The following is a 20,360-nucleotide window of genomic DNA, read 5'->3' on the forward strand; positions in this document are numbered from 1 at the left end:
GTTTAACAATAAGGAAAAGAGGAAGTATTTTTTAGAACACAATGGGTGCATCTACACAAGACACTAACTGCACAGATGCCAAATAACACTGTGCAGTAGTGTGCCAGGCAAAACCCATGATAATATGCTACTGCACGAAAAAACACATGAGCTGGTGCATGATGCAGTAGTGCAAGTTACTGCATCTTGATTTAGTACCTCACTATCCAAGTACTGAACTTAATGCATATTAAGTATGGCACTTTAATGACTGTGTAGACATGCCCAGTAGAAATTTTCTAGTTGGGGAAACTTAGAATCTGTCCAAGGTCTAAAAAATTAAATTCTGTAACCTCAGCCTCTGCCCTAATATTGGTTTCTGTATAATTCCAAGAAGCATGCTCTATGCAGAGGGTACTAGGGCCAGAAAGGCTGCAAAATGCCAGCCCTTTTCCTTAATTCCATCAGCAGGCGGGGAGTACAACTGATTAGAAAGCCTTTTGTCTGAAAGAACTGTGCCCAGAGAATTAAGAGCAGGGAGGCGGGGAAAGAAAAAAAAAAGAGAAAGAAGATAAGTCTACTAAATGAAATTTAAATGGCCACAGAGTCTAATGCATGTAACGATAATCACCACATAACTAAACAAAAGTATATGATACTGATGCTGTTCTAGGATGAGTATTTTACTAGATTAAATGTCACAACAAATCAAAAGCCAATGCTACCACAGTAACAAAGTAACAGACTAGTCAAAATCTACAAGAGGGGTGCCCAGTCCTTTGACATCCCTCCCTCACCACAAAAGTGCTAGTTTTCTAGCGACATATATCATTCACACTTAAACATTAACAGATGTCAAATGAAAACATGAAATCAAATTGAGATTTTCAACCTAGAAAATCTTTAAAAAAGTAGTGAGTGACTTCACTAAGCTTAGGTTCTCTTTCCATGAACAGCTCCCCCTCAGAATGCAACTCACTAAAGTTCACTAAAGCATACCTGCCCATTCTTTCTGATAAAACAGGTTTTCTGCAACCTTGAATCTCTTCCTTTTTTGTTTTAATTGAAAACAAGAAAGTTTCCTGAAGATATAAAATTACCTAGTTGTTCTGCTGAAGGCAAGGGCTGATTTTGATAAGACACCTCTGGATAACTGGAAGGAATTTCTGAAGGAAGTCTAAAGAGTCCATCCAGGATCCCATCAATTACAGCCTGCAGACTTGAATCCACATTAGGACGGAGTTGAGAGAAGAACTCCACTGCACCAATTCCAATCAATTGCTGGATAGCAGATGGATGCTAAATTAGAAACAGGGCTGTCAGTTAACATAAGCCCGAAATGTTTGTACATAAACAAGCTGTCTACTGATCAAAGCACAAGTCTGGGAGAGTATGAGACCTGTAGGTGCAATTCTGTCATTACTACCCGTGACTGTTCTTCAGAGGCAAGTCTTCTTACCTCCTTTGAGACAAGTATATTAGAAAATTTGTCCCCTTTTCAGCAGCAGTGCAGCCAAAGTGACAACACTTAAGTCAAGAGCAGATATTTTAACCATTGCATTCTCATTGCTCACCATATTTATACCTATTTTCATCTAAGCAGTAGGAGTGGGTAGACAAGGCACTGGACTTGGAATCAGTTTCCCAGAGTCCTTTTTCCACCTGTCACTAGCTACCAGTGTGTTCTCTGGCAAGTCACTTTACCCAGGTATACTTCTACGATTTAGTTAAAAAGCACTGAGTGTCTTACGGAATGTGTGTGTGTGTAAATTTCATTTAATTCAAATATTAGAAATGAATATTTAAAGCAACTAAAATCACTCCAGATTAGAATACAATTTTGTAACAGGTGCCATTTGTTCTTTTTTGCCAATTGGTACTGTAATAAACATCAATTATTTGCATATTGGTGAAGTGTACAAGCTGCAGTATCTTTCAGACCCACTCACAGATTTGAAATATAATTGGATTGTTTCACTGAATGATAATTGTCTCCAAAAATAGTGAAGGGAAAGCAATGGGTTCCTTCTGGAAGCCCTGAAAATGACAGGAGCCCAACAGGTTCAGGGCTGCCACTACCACAGCCCTAACTGCAAATGACCTGGGTTCTTTACACTGAATGAGAATTGCTTGCATTAACTTTGAGTAAGTGCCTCATGCAATTTCAATCCCCAGGCTACAGATTTAAAATACAGTCTAGGACAGGGGTAGGCAACCCCCAGCACGTATGCCAGAGTGCCACGCACACCTCGGGAAAGGGGCCAGGGCTGCACTGCCACAACAAAGATCAAACCCCTCGTGGTTCCCCCACCAACCGGCCTGGGCACATCAACATCTTACAAGTTGAGGGTGTGGATGTTTTTGGCATCCTGTCCAAAAACATTGCTGACCCCTAGTCTAGGATTTTATACCTTCACCAAGTTGCTCAGCAAGTTTAACACCTCCTCTTTCATTGGGACTAGTGGAAAATTGAACCATTCCAGCAGATGGAGGAAGAGCAGTTTTTCTTGAACTAGGTCAGCGTACGAAATCAGCTGGTGATCTAATTTGCATAAGATGTTCTTCAGGCTTCTCTCTCTGATCTCGGCCAGTGGATGACCTTAAAAACAAACAAAAAACAAGGCAAAGGAGCACCCATGGATTAAGCCAGCTGCGAATGGCCCCTCCATCAAATGCTCTTATGGGGCAACTCAGGGCAAAGTTACACTTCGTGAGAGAGACAAATAGATAAAAGACCATCAGAGACAGAACTATGACACCAGGCTTCGAGACCTATACCTGCTCTTTCCCCCCAGCAGGAAGTCTAGCGATCAGACCCGCGGGGTCCAAGGCACCATCCAGGCTAGGGCGGGTACCGCTCGTTCGTCCTGAGTGGAGACATTTAGTGGTCTCCTCTGTGGGAATCGAGAGCATCTCTGTCAAATTCCACCTGGACGTGCCTCAGTTCCACCGAGCACACTAAACCTGTGACGTAGTTCGGTCTAAACGAAGAGACTTACCAACATTTCTGCTTGGCTTCAGTTCCTTTTGTAACTAAGTGTGTATCAAGTGCCCCCCCGAGAAAGGGGGATATAGTCGTAAGGGCAAACTCCCTCACTAAAGAGTGCTGTCATGCATGAGAAGTGGTCAGTGGACCATTTTGAGTCGGGGGCTAGCTGTTCCCATTAAGCCTTTATTGTAACCAGGAGCCCCCCTGCCTCTTCCTAAGATCCAGAAGAACACAACTTGGGCCGGTCACTTAAGACAGGAGCACGCACAGAAGAATGCACCTGACACGACGCTCAGTGCCCTCCCAGCACCTCAAGGCTGGCCACCTCACTTAAGGGCTAACCCTGGACCCCTCCCTCGCTTCTGTTGGGGTCATTTGATTCTGCCCCCACCAAGCTAACCCAAAACATCAGCACCCCAGTATCCCAGCATGAACCGCCGCGAGCACTCCTCCCCTGCCCTGCCCCCTGGCCAGCCTCCGTGCTGGAGCCTGGTCCCGGGCCTCACCGAGCTTCCGGATGAGCGGGGACAGCTCCATGCCCCGCGCCGCCAGCCCGCGATTCAACCGCCGCGCCGCGCCCGCCCCCAACCCGCTCCGCCCAGCCGGGCCGGGCGCGGAAGCAGCAGGCCCCGCGCGGAGAACGCTGGGAACTGCAGTCCTGCGCCGCACAGCCCCATGGGAACTGCAGTCCAAGCCGCCCCCCGCCAAGCGGGACATGGAGGAATGGTAATGCAGGCCGCACAGCCCCTTGGGAGCTGTAGTACAGCCGCTCCGCCAAAGGGTGGGGGGGAGACCGAAGGAACCCTTGGAAGAGTGGTCCAAGCCGCACAGCCCCATGGGAGCTGCAGACCCCGGAAGTGCTTTGCCGCTGAGCTGCTTCCTGGCAGAGCGGCGTCACAATGGACCCGGGACCCGCTTCTTTCCACCAGGCTGGAGATCTTCGCGTGAAAGGGGAAAGCCCGTGGCCCTCCCAAAATGAGGCCATTGCAAAAATGAGGCGAACGGTGTTTTCTCCCAAGGGGTGGGAAGGGGAGTGCAGTGCTGCAGCTGCGCCACCCGCTTTTGTTGCACCCAAACTTGGCTGCTCTGTTCAGTGTTGCCAGGTGTACAGTAATTATTGTACTTGTATGATCATACATCCAAGGGTTGAAATGATTAATCATAGTAAAAGTGTTCAGAAGGTACGATCATTTTTGAGGTAGCTAATTGATGCAACATCTAGTCGCTCTTTGGGGAGTCATAATTGACTTTCAGGCTTTTTTATTTTTTTGTGAAAATGGTATTCCTGGTCAAATTAGCCAAATTAGTTCTAAATGCTCTTGACTGAACAAACTCAATCATTCAAACACCATATGTGGTGCTACAATCAGCAAGCGTCCTCCACCCCAGGCTTTTTAGCCTGAAACTTCAGATGCTCCCATATCCATTGGCAGGCATCATCCGTGCAGGCCCAAGCCCGGAGGTCTTGGGGTTTGGGTTTCACTTGCCCTTAGCCAGGGGCCAGGGGAGCAAGCTAGGGAGGAGTCACCAGTTGCATAAAGTAGGCTTGTAGCTAAGATCCTCCCACCAGAAGCTGGCTCCTGGGAGGCTGCTACAGACTCTCATAGGGTGTCCTGCAGTGCATTGGACAGGGGTGCTCCACTTCACAGTGCCTTTCAAGTCCATCTCAGTCAGATTAACAGACCAGTGCAGCAACTGTACTTGACCTTAGCCCACAAGAACTGCCTTTTGACTTTCAGGTTTGCTTCAGCACTTTCTTATGATTAATAAGAAATGTTTCAGCTTTGAAGACCTAGTTCTCACACACTCCCTGGTGACTTACAGTGAACAATATAAAGTAAACAAGAAAAAGACTTGTTTGCATACTTATTTGCATATGTTTTCCGTGCACAATAGTTTTTCAGCAAATACAATAATTTTGAGCTTCCAATAGGATAATTTCATATTTAAGACCTGGCAGCAGCGAGGGACTTACCCCTAGGAAAGTCTCTCATGCTTCACAGCCCTTCAGGCTGCTTCTAGTTCTAGCTCAAAACCTTAACTCGGGTGTGGTCATATGAAGAAACAGCTGGCAGGGAAATACTGGATGCACCTGTGTGGCACTCAAGACGGGTTAGGTTTTCTTTTTAGAATCAGAGATGCTCACTTAGCTATAACGATGACAGCAGTAATGAATGACACAATGTCTTTTGACTGTTTTTGCCTACTTTGTTGTGGTTTTTAAATTTAATGGCCACATCCAGACCTGCGTGGACATTTGTTTCCCCAGGGACAAGAAATAGCAGCACACCTTGTGCTGCTGCTAGTTATTCCTAGGGAACACCTGTGCCATGCGCTGTCTGGTATACAGCAGTTTACCCCAGGTGGGGTAGGGGAGGCTGGGGCCAGCAACTATGCAGACCCCAGCAGCCTTACCTGAAGGGCCTCGGAGAGCTGCAGCCATGACACACCTGGAGCTGCGAGCCTGGCTAGCAGCTGCAGCATGGCTCTGGTAGGTTCGGCTCCAGCTTTGGGTGGCATATGTGCCACCCTGTTTTTTTTCGGCATGAGTATTTTTTAACCTGGGATCTCTGGTAGCAGCATAGGGAACACCTGCTTGTGAGGTGTGTGGCACCACATACCACACATCCACGCTCATCTGGATACATCCAATGTTGTTTAGCAAATGTGTGTACCTTTTAGTAAATCTCTTTGTTTCTCCTTGGATCCCAAAATGGATGATATAGTGCTAGGCCCCTAGCATATTTAGACAAGCTTTTGGTTCTGTTTAACTGGAAGAAATCATATAATGATGTGCCACACCAGCTGCACCTTCCCCCCTGTTCCCCTGCCCTTTTCAATACCCTAGATCCACCCATGCACCTGTGCAAGCTTTTTTTCCCCCCACTATGGTAAGAGGCAGAAACCTTAAAAGTGACAGCACAGATTCCTGGATGGTAACATGATTCTCAAAACCCAGTGTTAAAGGAAGAGGGGGCAGGGGGGAAGTAATCTTAATAAAATAGACAATGACAAGTCAATAAGACTGCTTATTACAAAATTAGCATCCACCCATGGACTTGCACTGAAAAAAAGTAATGCGTGTGAATTAAATATAGTTATTTCCATGAAAACAGGAGAATCGCATAACTTCCTAGTTTGCCATTCACTTTTTGAACAGAAGCCTCTACCTTACAAGGACACTCCTTAGAGTACTATCCTACAGAGTGAAAATAATGTGCGGTTATAAGTCCGTTCACCCCTTCAACAACCATCTCACTGGCAGTCCATGGACATGCACAAGCAATTACCAAGCTGCTGCAAACTGTAGCTAGCCTCCTAGTGTTCTGGCATTATTTAGGCCCTTTTTCAATTGCCACAATAACCCACGTGAGTGACTGCCCTACTTCTGCCCACAAAAAATTGGGTTCTACAAAAATGGGACACAGGTTTTACACAAATTGTGAAATACATCTTACCATTTATATATATATTACCCTTAACCCAAGGTTGGGAAAGGCCTATGGAGAATTTCAAACTGAGGAAAAGACAACATTTTATGTTACCAACATTAATGAAGCAACTACTATTTGAACAATAAGGCTGCATCCAGATAAGCACAGACTGTTGGTTTCCCAGGGACAACTAACAGCAGAACACCCTGTGCTGCTGCAAGTTAACCCTGGGGAACGCCCGTGCCACACACCCTCTGGAACACGGCAGGTTACCTCAAGTGGAGTAGGAGTAGGGTTACCATGTTTTCTCAGACATGTCCTCTTTTTGGCCCCCTGTCCTCATGTCCAGGCAGCTTTTTAAAATGCAAGCAAATGTCTGGGTTTTTGCTCTGCCTCTGCTTTCCCCAGGCACAAGCAGCTTGAATGCTTGGGCCTGGGAGCAGCGGGCAGGGTGATTGGCTGTCAGGGGCCACGTCCTCTGCGCACAGGCTCTGGCAAGTGTCTGTGTATGAGCAGAGCTGTATGGGCAGCAGGGCTGGGGTGGACAGTTGGCTGTGAGTTGGGAGTGAGGGGCACTGGCAGGGCTCTGGGTCGGGAGTGAGGGGCACCAGCAGCGCTGGAGGGGGCAGGGCTGCAGGTCAGGAGTGAAGGGCACCAGCAGTACTGGGGTACAGAGGGCTGCGGGTCAGGAGTGAGGGGCACCAACAGAGCTGGGGGCAGGGGCTGTGGGTCATTAGTTGGCCCTGGCAGGGCTTGGCAACAGGGGCTTAGGAGTGAGGGGCAAAGGCAGGGCACAGGCATATCACTGCCCACCCATCAACCCACGGCACCTGGGTAGAGATCACCCACAGTTACTTTGTGTGTCTGTGCGTGTGAGTGTATGTGTGTGTGTTTGTGTGGGGGAAATCAACAGTTTCTTGTACCTATTTTTAGTTTTTGTATTTGTTTTATGCTTCTGTGTTTGTGTAGTTGCACCCCTGTCTAATAAACCCATATTGCTGACCCCAAGCGTTGGTCTTGCTTGTCAAGTCAACATCTGGATGTGGCCCAAGTGGTTGTCCTTTCTTCTCTCTCATTCCCCATAACTGACACATCATAGGACAAGGATGCCAGCATCGACTAAATGTCTACGCTGCATTGGAGAAAAAGAAGCTCAAGAGATGATTTGATTAATATGATGCCTCTGTCCTGCAGCCCTCTGCTTCTTATATTTCTGTATTTTCATTACAGCAACCCAAGAAAAGGTCCTTCTCTCAATATTCCATGACATAACACATTCAAGAGAACAATGGACATTGCTATTCTTTACCTCCCTTGTGCATAAGGGACAGGCGCTTCTATCAAAATCTCACTGCCCAAGATTCAGAGAACAGTTCTGACCCCTCTGCCCTCAAGACACAAATTAGTGACCCGAAAAATCCAAACTTGTCTACTTAAAACCCCTTGGTTTTAAAGTTTTTAACTATGTACAGTTTTATTTTTGTTCAGTATTTTTTATTGCTCAATCCTTACATGAAACAGTGGTTGTATCACTGTACACAGAGAAGAATGACCTTGTTAAACTGGAAAAGTGGTCTGAAATCAAATTAAATTCAGTAAGGATAAGTGCCAAGTCATGCACTTAGGATGGAACAATCAAATGCAGAGCACAAATTGAGGAATGACTGGCTAGGCTGCAGTACTGCAGAAAAGGAAGGATCTTGGGGTTTATAGGGGAACATACGTTGAAAATCAGTCAGCAATGTGCTCTTGTTGAGAAAAAAAGGCTAATAGCATTCTAGGTTGTATTAACAGGGTTGTTACAAGTCAAGAGAAGCTTTCCTCCACTGAATTCAGCACCGTCAAGGCTTCACCTAGAGTAGTGTGTCTAGTTCTGGACGTTGCACTTCAAGAAAGATTGAAGGAGGATAAAAGTTATTAATGGGCAAATTAGAAAGAATGCAGGGGTCTATGAAAGGTAACATTTAAGAAAAGCTTGGAAGAACTAGGATTATTTCACCTGGAGAAGAGAATAAAGAGACAATAGGTAACAGTCTTCAAATACCCAAAGCCTCTTTTTTCAGAGTATGGTGATACACTATTCTCTGGCAGCAAGGAACAAGACAAGGAGGAAGAGTCTGAAAACTACAGCAGGGAAATTTAGGTTGGACATTAGGAAGAACTTTCTTACTAGGAGGACAGTGAAGCATTGGTTCAGAACGCCTAGAGGAATGGTTTAGACTGGGATGATCCTGCTCTGAGCAGAGGTTAGACTAGATGGCCTCTTGACATCCCTTTCAGCCTTATTTGTCTACGTAGTAATCATACTGCCTGACACAAAACATAAATTATTCATAATTAGCCCTTAGCCTCAAAGTAGGAGCTCAAAACATTCCCTGTGTCTGTGCCCATGAGTATCTGCAATGTCATACTGGCCTTCTCTCTGGCTGCTCAGCATTACGCAAGCCATCCCACCTCCTCCCTCTACCCATCTGCAAGATTGTCTCTTTTGCTCCCACAGTGGCTGTCCAAAACACAAAGCTGATATTTCAGCCTCCAAACTCAACATTAAGCTGTTATTATCTGTCTTTCAGTCTCCCAAATGCACATTTTGCTATCATTCTGCAATAACACAGGATACAATCAAGCAGTTCTTTAACTACCCATATGCCCAGTAAAAATCTTCATGGCTAGGGACAGAAATTACACATAAACTGATTTAAGTGATCAGAAACTGAAATAAACCTGTAACAGAATGTAAATTCAGTGATCATAAAACCCTTTCAAAATAGCTAAAACTGGTTTAAGATAAACCTGATTGAATGTAGTATCAGATTTCACTGATTTGGGTCAAACTAGTTTATGGAACTTCTGTCCCAGACCTCATCCTGGTTTAAGTTAAACCAGAGTCCTCCAGCATGCCCTGCAGCCCCGGGCTGGGCTGTGCTCTCGGTTCCAGGAAACAGGCCTGTCCTCGCCCCTCTGTTCTCTAGCCTGATCAGGAAGAGGTGTCGTGGCATGGCCCCATTGGGCGCATCCACATATGCAAGCACATGCGCTTGCAGCAGCTCAAATAGAAGCGGTGCCAATTTGAGCTGGGGCTTTTTGCTTCAGCGCACGTGCTAGGACATGCACTTTGTTGTGGAGCAAATTGTGCCACTTTGGGCAAAATAACCCTGCCTGGCTCCTCCTGGATCTTCAGCCAGGAGGAACTAGAGTCCGGGGCCAGCACCTGTGCTTCCCTGTCCTGGCCCCCGCAGTATAAAAAGCCACCCTGGCAAGTAGCTCAATGCTACTAGCTCTCAGGAGCTTCTGGGGCCCAGCCAATTGGTCCCTGGGGACTCTACCCCTTGTGCCAGCTGGACTGCTGAAGCAGCCCTGAGAGTTCCCTGCACCCTCTGCCCACTGCAGCAGTCTGGCAGTGGGGGTTGCTGCCTGGCTGTGACCTGCTGTGCACCTGTCAGACTCGGATGGGGACTGCAGAGCCAGTAAAGGCATCTGCCTCTCTGGGCCAGCTGCCAGTGGACTGTGGTTGCAGGGTTGGCCTTTGTGTAGCACTACTGCCATTTGTGCCCCCTGCCCAGCCATCTGGGCAGCTATCACCCAGAAGATGTTCCGGGTGTGGTAGTCTGCTTTGAACTGTCAAAGCATGTCCTCCCGGCCCCATTTGGCCAGGAGGTCAGCCACAGCCAGATGGGTCCAAGACGCCAGCTCTGAGCAAGCAGGGTCCTGCCACTGGCCTCCCTAGCAGGAATTCTGGTGTTCCCTATTGGAAAACTGGAAAATCCCTGATAAAAAAAATCCCAAAGTCACTCTAAAATACCCCCAAAGCCATGTTGCCCCACAAGTAAAACAAAAGACCACTATAAAGAGAGAGAGAGAGTGAGTGAGACAGAGACAGCGATCAGTTGGACAATGTTTTATTGATACATCTTACAGTGTTAAAGCAAGTCTCTTATCATAATAATAAAGTTAACTCTAAATACAGGTTTCATGAATTCGTGAATACATATTTTGCTGCCCTCCCACAGGGCACACAAGGGGTTTGTCCCCCACACAAGGGCTATGGCCCCCCCAACAGGTGGTTCAGCCCCTACACAAGGGGTTTGGCCCCCACACAAAGGCTACGGCCCCCCAACAGGGGGTTTAACCCCCCAACAGGGGATTCGTCCCCCACATAAAATGTCCAGCCCCACAAAAGGGGATTGGGCCCCTACACAAGGTGTTCAGCCCCCAACAGGGGGTTCAGACCCCACATAAAGGATTTGGCCCCCGCGCGGGTTTCACCCCCCAAGGGTTTGTCCCCCACACAAAGGGTTCAGCCTCCCAACAGGGGGTTCGGCCCCCACATAAAGGGGGTTTGGCCCCCAACAGGGGATTTGCCCCCCACACAAAGGGTTCGGCCTCCCGAAAGGGGGTTCAGCCCTCACATGGGTTTGGCCCCCCAACAGAGGCTTTGTCCCCCACACAAAGTGTTTGGCCCCCCAACAGGGGGTTTGGCCCCCACACAAGGGGTACGGCCCCCCAATGGGGGCCAAATGGCCCCCACAGGGGCTACCACCCCCCCTGTAAGGCCCACATGCCCCACCCCAGCCCCCCGATTGCTGCCCCACCTGGCACCATTCCCCACCAGCTGCTGCAGCCCCCCAATGGCTGTGCCACCCAGCCCCACCCCCTGCTTCCTCAGACCCCCTGATGGGTGCCCCCCCCAGCCCCACCCCCCCCAACTTGCACCCCCAGGCCCCCAAGATTACCCCCACAACCCCATGGCATCATCACTTCTTTAAAAAACCCAGAAAACAAATGGGGAAAAAAAAGCCTCTGCTTACCTTAGAAGCAGGGGTGGGGTGGCTCCAGGGCCTCTTGGCAGAGCCCCCTGGGCAGCATAGGACAGCAGAGGGGCAGGAGGGCTCGGACTGGGGCCGCTGGGGCTGTCACCCTGCCCCGCACTCTGAGGGCGGGGTCCCAGTCAGCCAGACGGCAGCTCCAGCTGCTGGTAAGTGCTAAGTTTTTTTTATTTTTTTTTAAGTATGGGGTGGCGGGGCAGCGATGGGGGGGGGCTGGCAGGTGGAGGGGCCAGCCGCAGCAGGAGTCAGGGGCCTCAGGGAGGCTGGCGGGGGGAAGGGCTGGCCGCAGCAGGGGTTGGGGTCTTCAGGGGGGCTGGCGGGGGGAGGGGCCAGCTTCAGCAGAGGTCAGGGGGCTGGGGGAGTGGGCGGAGCCATTGGGGTCCCCCCCATAGTCCCCATCCCCCTCCTCCAGCTCCCCCCCCTTACTCACCTGAGCCCTGGTGCTGAAACATGTGGCCTGGCCTGCCGCAAGTTTCAGAACCAGGGTGAGGGGCCAGCCATAGAGACGCTCTGGCAGCCAGAGTGTCCCCATGGAGGACCCAGCCTCCGGTTGCCTGGAATGCTTTTTTAAGCTTCAGTTTTTTTAGATCCCTGGATATCCAAGGGTCTAATTTTCTCCCCGCGCTGCAAACTTGCAGCGCGGGGAACATTTTTTCATTCCCACACGTACCTGTTGCCCCGCCTCGAGGGGTTTAAGGCGGGGCAAGAGGCACATGTGTACTTGTATGGATGCGCCCATTAAGGCAAAGGAGCAGGGATAGGATTAATTCTTCCCTCCCCCCCACCGTAGCTGGGGTCTGCCTGTCTGTGGGCGAGTGGAAAGAAAGGTGGCAGCCAGGGCTGACGGACCACAGCTGCGGTTCCCAGAGGCAGAAGGGACGGAGGGAGAAATTAACCCCTCGCTGCCCCCTTTGCTGTCACTAAGCTGCAGCCACTGGGAAGGGCCCTACCCCTGCAGCTCAGCCTGGGCCGGTCTCACCACGCGGCTGTCTCAGGTGGAGCTGAGCAAGACTAGTCCAGGCAATGGAGCCCTTCCCAGCATCTGTGGCTTAATGACAGCCATTCCCCACAACCAGGCTGAGTAGGCCAGACAGCATTGCACATAGGCCCTGTTTCCAGGCTGGGCCAGGCCTGACAGCACCACACAGAGTCCCCCTCCCCACTCTGCGGCAGCGGGGTTTGGGGGGGGGGAGGAAGAGGAAGAGTCCCCCTTTGGGGCTGGGCAGCACCACACAGAGTCCTGCTCCCCACCCCGCTGTGGCAGGTGGGGAGGAGGAAAAGAGGGAAGAGTCCCTCTCCAGGGCCGGACAGTAACGCACAGAGCCCCTCGTTCCGCGCCCCACAGTGATGAGGGAGAGGGAGGAGAAGGAGGGGGAAGAGTCCACCTCTGAGGCTGAGAAGCAGAGCTGTGTGCCCAGACTGCTCCTGGCTGTCAGGGAGCTGCCACAGTGGGCAGGGCTCTCCCCCTCATCTTCCTCCCCACCCCACCCCACCCCATGGGGCTCTGGCCATGCCCGTTCCCTCTTTCCCCACCCTCTAAACCCTGCAGGCCAAGGTGGGGGTTTAGACCCCTCTTCAGTCATACTCAGGCCAGCCAGGGCCTGGGTACCCTGTCCCCACCTGCTTAGCTGCCCTATGGAGGGAAGAGAGAGTGTGCTCTAGCATCCCTGGGCTTCTGGCCTGAGCCACTGCAGGCATGTGCCTGCATTTCCGGAATGAAAAATGAATGTCTATCTACTTGCAAATCAGTTCAACCTCTGCAGGTTCCACTAACCTGCAAAGACTGAATCAGTTCAGGCTTGGGCTTTTTGAATGTCTGTCCCTAGCCCATAAGCCAAGGGACTAGTGAGTAAATTGGATCTGTCAGAATGACCCAAAACATGGCAACACCATGAGCATCCATAAAAACCACAGAAAGAAAAGAACCGGATGTTATGAACAATTCACTTTGATATTAGTGATCTCTGAAGGTAATTAACCAGACCTTCTAGCACCATGGAGAAATGATCCTTTTTTGTTAATCAACACCATGGCCTGGTACGTATGGGAAAGAATGAATATATATATCCCATCAATAGCCTTATAGACTTTGGGAACTCTAACCATGCACATCCATTAATAACTTCCTCCTCCCAAATGTATAACCCAAAAGAAAGGAGAAGAGCACAGACTTCCACTATAGCAACTGATGATCAGGGATCCTCGTTGTTTCTGATAAAAAAAAAAAAAAAATCACCAATTTTCGGTTTTAAAAAAGTAACCCAAAATCAACATTTTTCCATGATTACAATGAAACACCTATATAGTGGTATTTCATTTTAATCATGAGAAAATGTGGATTTTGGGTTACTTTTATTAAACCAAAAATTGGGGATTTTTTATTGGAGAAAACCAGGATCACTGCTGATGATTAATCTATCAACTGGTCAGTAATAATCAAGGGTGGGGAGTTTCCAGATAGCAATGACAATAGGCTACTCTACTCTACTCTACTCTCTATTACTTCAAGGTGAGCTCTGACATTCTCCCAGATAAGTTATTTTTTTAATATCCTCCAGTTCTCCCACCAGGCAAAGATGGTTTTCTGAGCCCAAAGCAGTGGTCCACTAAATGAAATTGCTCTAAGAGAAAGTCAAAGAAAGAGGAATGAAGCAAAGCCCAGGGACTCATATCACCCTGTTTCTGAAGTTATTGCATGAATTTAGCTATGCTTGTAGCAGACTGTATTCATCACTCTGGAGAACAGCACTTGCTAAGGTTTCCTCCATGCTGCCTGACAACTTCTGAAAATGGCAACAGGAAAGTTGACAAAAAGAGATAGATGATGAGATGGAATGAGACGAATCACAGAATTTGTTTGAATTCCCCAGCCCCAGAATTTCCTTGCCTTCTGGTAAGCACAAAAATCCCAGCATGCCCAGTAGCAGGGTAGTGCAGCATAAAAAGCCTAACCAGAATCATGAGTGCTTATTTCAAGACATCATTTTGATATATACTTGCAACAGCATTTGCTCAATGTATCTTCCTCACATAATAACAATGCAGTGTTATTACTGTTTAGGCAACAGTTAATATAATTACCTACCATGGATACCTACCTTCAATTTCATATGTCAGCATAGCCTTATTCTAATCCCGAGCCAGTTTTCTAATGTCATGTTACCTGTCCAGATACACCATATATGAAAGAAAATTACCGGAAGGGCCATTTTATTTCTGAATAATCATGCATGCACTAAAGTCTCCTTCATTTAAACAACAGTTGTTACTATAGGTATGATATTTTATTCAACAATAAAAAGTGGAATCAAGATACATGGTGACGTGTATAACAATCAAAGTTTAGAAACTTGTCTGATAAGACCTTTCTATCAGATGAAGGTTTTCACAGCAAACTTAAATAGAAATCTTCCCCCTCTTACTCTTAAGTCATGCTAAATCCTGTCTTTCTCACCTTACAAGTCAAAACTGTCCATCATTTACAAGGCAGTATTTGTATAAATGGAGTGATAAAACAAAGGGGGGTTATTAGACTACTGTCTACTATTGTTGCTAAAATTTGTTTTTCCACAAGATACTAGAACCATGCAGGTCCATCAAAAGAAAGAAGCTTTTTCATGAGCAATTACAAGAGAAGTATCGCTGGCTAAATGAAATTCCTTTTACCTGTACATTACAGTCTCATAAAATGAAAAGTGAAGGGCTCCCCTCAGATCAAACTCTCTGGTTTCTACATTTAGATTGGTGGGGAACTCATACATTTGCATAGGAGCATTTCACTCAGTTGTGAAGTAAGAGAAAAAAATGCATAGCTGTGGCAGTCAGTTCTGAAAATAGAGTCAAATGCAACATTTTTTCAGGGAAAGCAGAAGCCCAAATGGATCTGTGGGAGACATTGGTAAAAAGCCCTTACTTATTTCTTTGCATATGATTGGCCACTCTAAACACTAGGATATTAGGAATATGTTCCTGTGCCATGGTAGATGCCTGATTATATGTATGGCAGACAAGTCCTGAAAGCTACTGACACTGAGCAATGTGTCTGATTGATATAAAGCAGGGCTGTCCAACTTCTAAGCAGCTGGGAGCCACATGACCATGGACCACACTTCCAGGGGCTGCATGACCTGTGGGATGCACCAGTTAGGGTCATCTGCTACCTGGATGTTCCCCACTGCACCGCACACCTGAAACCCACCTTCCCATCTGCTGCAACGACCCTACATGGACACCCCCTCTCATTGCTGTGGCATGAACCTCCATGTGTCCCTGCCCACCCTTGCTCTGGTCTCACTTTGAGCTCCTTGCACTGTAGTTTGCCATACTGCATCTCCCCATGGGGCAAATGCAGAAGGCAGAAATCAGAGGAGGCAGGGGAACCCGGAGACTCTGACTGCTAGAGCAATAGGGGGAGTGGCAACTTAACATGTAGTTCACAGGCCACCTGTCTGACAGCCCCAAATTACCAGCAACGAGCAAGTTTTGTTTAATGTGTCAAGTGTATAACCATAGGAAAAAAGAAAGTGTATTTTTTCCTATGGGGATAGGTGCATTTTGGACAGAAGCTAAATTAAAGACAGTTTTTGCTGGATATTGGAAGTCTGGTAGCTTGGAGATAGCTTAAACAGTTATTGCAGCTATTGTTATTTAGCAGCTAAAAGAAGTATCTGGATGTTCTCTTCTTGGGAGTGCTAACTTTAGATATATATATGTCTTTTTCTGCTCTGGATTCAGCTATCAGCCTTCCTTCATGTCTGCTGTTTCCCATTAGCCTTCACACAACCATAACCATTCCCCATGCTGACTTCCTCCTTTGGCATTCCCATGCGTTTTAGGTTATCTTGGTCTCCAGGTCCATCTCAGCTATCCCTAGTGATGACTCTCTCTTAAATAGTTTTACGTTGCTGTGTAGTTTCAAAATGCAAGACCAGGATTTGTGGAATCCTCATAGGACAGAACCATTGAATAGAAAGATTTTACACCTTTATCAAAAACAAAGAATGATACCCGCTCTGCTCATTTAAAAAAAAAGACAATACCTTTCCTTTCATTTCGCACATCCAGCAAAGAGAAAACAGAAGAGAGAAGCAGCTATGTTGCTATAGAAAGAGTATAGAACAGAAAATACACAGCCTCATTCCTCTTTCCTTTGTAGTTTGCTGACTTTGGGGAAAACTGTAGCTTACCTTGTCTTTATGTCTTCCTCTTTAGTCAACAAACCCAGCTTCTATTTATGCTCAGGAACACATTACCTAGGGAGACTGTGGAACTGCTGTCACTGAAGGGTTTTAAGAAAAAGTTTATATAAACATCTGCCTGGAATAGCTTAGGGATAGTTGATCATGCCTTGGGGGAGAAGAATGGACTAGATGACATCCTCTCAACATCCCTTCCAGTTCTATTTGCTATGATTCTGTATGGAGTTTTAATTTTTTGTGGAATATTTCTGTGCAGAAGTTTTTATAAGTTGAACATAATTCTTCTATAACCAAAGGGAATTGGCTGTGTCAGCAGCCCTCTCCTTGCCTTCAGCTTGCAGACTCTCTTAATACATTATCTGTGCATTCTCAGGTAATTAAGGTTCTACTGAATATATCCCTAAAAATCTGTGGTAGATTTGTGTAGGAGTAGTACCTTCTGTTGGGGAAATTATTCATTTAATCTCATTTAAAATGCCCCATATTACTTACTTCCTTGCAATGCTCTATATCATCACAGGATGTACAGTAGTGCACTATATTAATATGTCATGTTTTGTTTCTGTTCCACCTTTCAGCTATCTCCAAAAAACTAAGATCCTACCCTTCTGCTGTCTATTTCCCTTTCATTGTCTGTAACTAATATTGAAATATGGAGATTTTTTGAGTTTTTATAAGGTTTACTCTTTGGTCTAACTTGACCTTGTAGTTCTCCTTCAGCCCAGTGCTTCAAAGAGAGGAGTGTTTCATTTGTGTAAGAAGAGGGATCTTAAACACTGCGACATCTCTTCTATCTCAGGGTGCCTGTAGATGTACGGGGAGGCTGATCCAACAAGCTGTAATTACATCACATTGGAGCAAACTCGATCAATTGAGTCTGTTGGCAAATACTAATTAGCAAACTTCAGCATCCTCCATGTCTCATATATCAGCATCCCTGCTCTTCAAAATGGTGGCAGGGGCACTGTAACTAAAGCTTATTAGACAAGCTTTAGTTAAAGCACCCCCACTGCCATTGTGAAACATGGGGGTGCTAATACATGAGACACTGTGGCTGCTTTAATTAGAACGGGTCTCAGAGCCAGTCTAATTAAAGTGCCTCCCCACCCCACCCCTGAAGCGCATGCAAAAACTCCCTGATATTAACTTAGAGCTTCTACTTACCTCCATTATGCATTTCACAATTATTCTCTCTTCCAAAATACCTTTTAAGAAAAATCTTCCTGTGATCACGTACAAATTCAATAGCTGAATATTGTACTATCCTGATTCAAACTTGAACAGTATTCTCATTCCTTTTCTTAGCTTGACTTTGGAATTCATGCTTCCTATTTCAAAATCCACTTTAGAAGTACCTTTCCCCGTTCTTAAAACCCTCCATATTTTTGCCTTCTCTTAGGAGCTCACTATCTTCCTTCTCTGCTCTCTCTGTTCACTTTTTGATCTCTTCACAAAAGCTTTTTTGTATTTTATGCAATCAGGAACAGGTTTCCCCTATCTATTCATCCTTAAGTGTTTATGCAAAATTTCCAAATGGGCCTTAACTTGAACTCGAGGCTTTTCTCTAGAACTCTGCTTGCAAATCAGACACCTAATTACCCAGCCTGCTGACAAGTGCAACCCTGAAAGCAGAAATTTGAAAGCTGCTATGTCATCTTACACTATATATTATTTAAAATAGTTATCTTTTCTTCCTCATCCATACTTGGTAAATTCTCTGATTCTCTTTATTTTCATTGGACCTTGTAAAACAATTGAGAACCAGTGTACACTAAACATTCTGTGTAAAATTGGGTTTTGTTGTACTGAGTGATAAAGACAAATTGGTTGCGTCTAAATCAGCAATGATTGCTCAATGATTTAATGTGGTGCATGTGACACTTTGGTATAATTCACTGACCTATTGTACACTATAAATATCTTGGTGTCAATATAGCCTATAGTGAAAGAGAGACAAGGTAGGGCAAGTTCTAGAAGCAGCCTACCTGGAACCTGAGCTGGGTCATTCCAGCCTGCTGCTTGAAAAGGTTGCCAACCGCTACATTAGATGGACGCTTTAGTGCTTTAATAGATGATCGTGTTTAAGCTTTGGGAAAATGGTGGGGTAGGAGAAAAAAAAAATCAGGTAGTTTTAGCATTGGTCTATTTGCAAATAAAATAAGTCCTTGGAGCTATAAATGTGGCCCAGATGCTATTTTGTCTTAAATATTTTACCTTCTGCAAGAATGAGCTGTCTTTTTCCCTCAGACATACAGCACCCAGATAAACTGAGTATTGGTATGTTTTATTGCCAAAAAAAAGCATGAAAGAAATCACTGTAATCTGCATCCACCTCACAGAAGTTTTAGCAATGCCTAAAATTCAGCTGCATAACCAGATTTTTTATTTAAATCCCAGTCTGTTTACATAAGGATTCCAGCTAATAATGGTTGCACATTGCATAATCACTAATCCCATCTTCCTCTCCATTTTTACAATAAATTAATTTTAATTATATCACTTGAAATTAACAAATAGCTCTGAGAAAGATTGGTACACAGTTAAAACAGCTGCATTTCATCTTTATATGTATACAGTGTACTATATCATCCTGTCACCAGTTTTCAGGGAGACTTAACCTACACATGTGTTTTCTATACCCTGTTACCTAGACACTAGGCTAAGTACAGGCTTTCAAGAAGCCAACAATGGAAGCACTCAAACTTTTTAACTTTACTCTGAGCACCCCCATTTAGGCCAGGAGGAAGAAGAACACATTAGCCCTTGTGCAGAGGGTGGAGGCTTGGAACATGCCTGCCCAGCCTGAATGCAGCAGATAGAGGCAGCTCTTGCACACCTCCCAGCATGCCCTGTGGGCTTCCAAGGCCGCTGAAGACTTCCAAGTGGAGCCAAATGGGCCAACTCTCCACCAGTAGCTGGTGAGGACATCATGGCTGCCTACTTGGAACTGATGTAGTAACAGCTCTTCATAGTCACAAGTAATCAGCTGGCCACCCTGTACATGCCCACCCAGAGCACCCTGCACCTGCCATGTGTGTTTGTGTCCCAGATACCTGTATTCCCCCTCCCCACCACTTCCACCGGTATTGGTGGTCTCAACCCTACACTATGGCAGGCTGTCCAGAGCTGTGAAGCCCTGGCTGAGTAGCTCATAACCTACGTGGAGTGGGAGCCCTCCCCAGATGAGGAGCATTGTGGCAGGCGTTCACACTACAATGTGGGTATTGAATTATACCAAGCCTACTTGCCTGCCACAACTTGTGGGATGCTGTCTCCACCAGAGAAGGTCCCAGCTTGGCTGGGTTGGGATAAGGTGCGAGTAGGTATCCATCACATCCCTGGAATGGTTTAAATAGGCTGATGTGGTAGATCTGCTTCTCAAGCCACCTACCCAGTTGCAATCAGACTTTGTAATCAACTGGATCCATGCACTGTGTCACCTTGAATGGCCCTTGCCACTTGGCCAGTAAGTGGCTGTTATGGTCCGGCAGCAAAACCAGTATGGAACCACCTACATTAAAAAGGCAGTCCCTTTTCTTCCTATTGTATTGGGCTTTTTGCCACACCTGAGTATACCTCAGGTTTTCCTTGGCAATCTCATAAGCATGGATCAGGCACTCTTCTGGCTCCATCAAATATTTAGCTACATGCGTTCCCTTCTGGGGCTGCTGCTCCCAGTCATCACATACCATATCGAGAAGGCCCTGTGGCTGATAACTATAAACTAATTTGAAGGGTGAATACACAGTGGATGCCTGGGGTGTTTTCCATACCATGAGCATTCAAAAGTACCAGGAGCTGGCCCCACCTTTTTGCGTCCCCCTGTATACATTTTTGGGGCATGAGTTTTAATATATAGTTGAAGTGCTCCACCAGTTCATCCGTCTGGGTATGGTAGATGGACGTCTGGAAATGTTTCACCCCAAAGACATCA

The 20,360-nt window shown here is 46.5% G+C and overlaps 1 protein-coding gene across 3 annotated transcripts in view; it reads right to left on the reverse strand.

The window, feature by feature from the left end:
* Window positions 1-3,577, reverse strand: part of RTTN (rotatin) — a 147,287-nt gene extending 143,710 nt beyond the window's left edge. For all 3 annotated transcript variants that reach the window (XM_059724270.1, XM_059724269.1, XM_059724271.1), the window contains exons 1-3: window positions 3,475-3,577; window positions 2,391-2,578; window positions 1,080-1,278 (exon numbers count right to left, since the gene is read on the reverse strand). In XM_059724270.1, the coding sequence (XP_059580253.1) occupies window positions 1,080-1,278; window positions 2,391-2,578; window positions 3,475-3,505 (418 nt within the window). In that variant the 5' untranslated portion in view covers window positions 3,506-3,577. The remainder of the gene's footprint in view (window positions 1-1,079; window positions 1,279-2,390; window positions 2,579-3,474) is intronic.
* Between the last annotated feature and the right edge of the window lie 16,783 nt (window positions 3,578-20,360).

Source organism: Alligator mississippiensis, chromosome 3 (genome assembly GCF_030867095.1).
Source record: "Alligator mississippiensis isolate rAllMis1 chromosome 3, rAllMis1, whole genome shotgun sequence".
NCBI lineage: Eukaryota > Metazoa > Chordata > Crocodylia > Alligatoridae > Alligator > Alligator mississippiensis.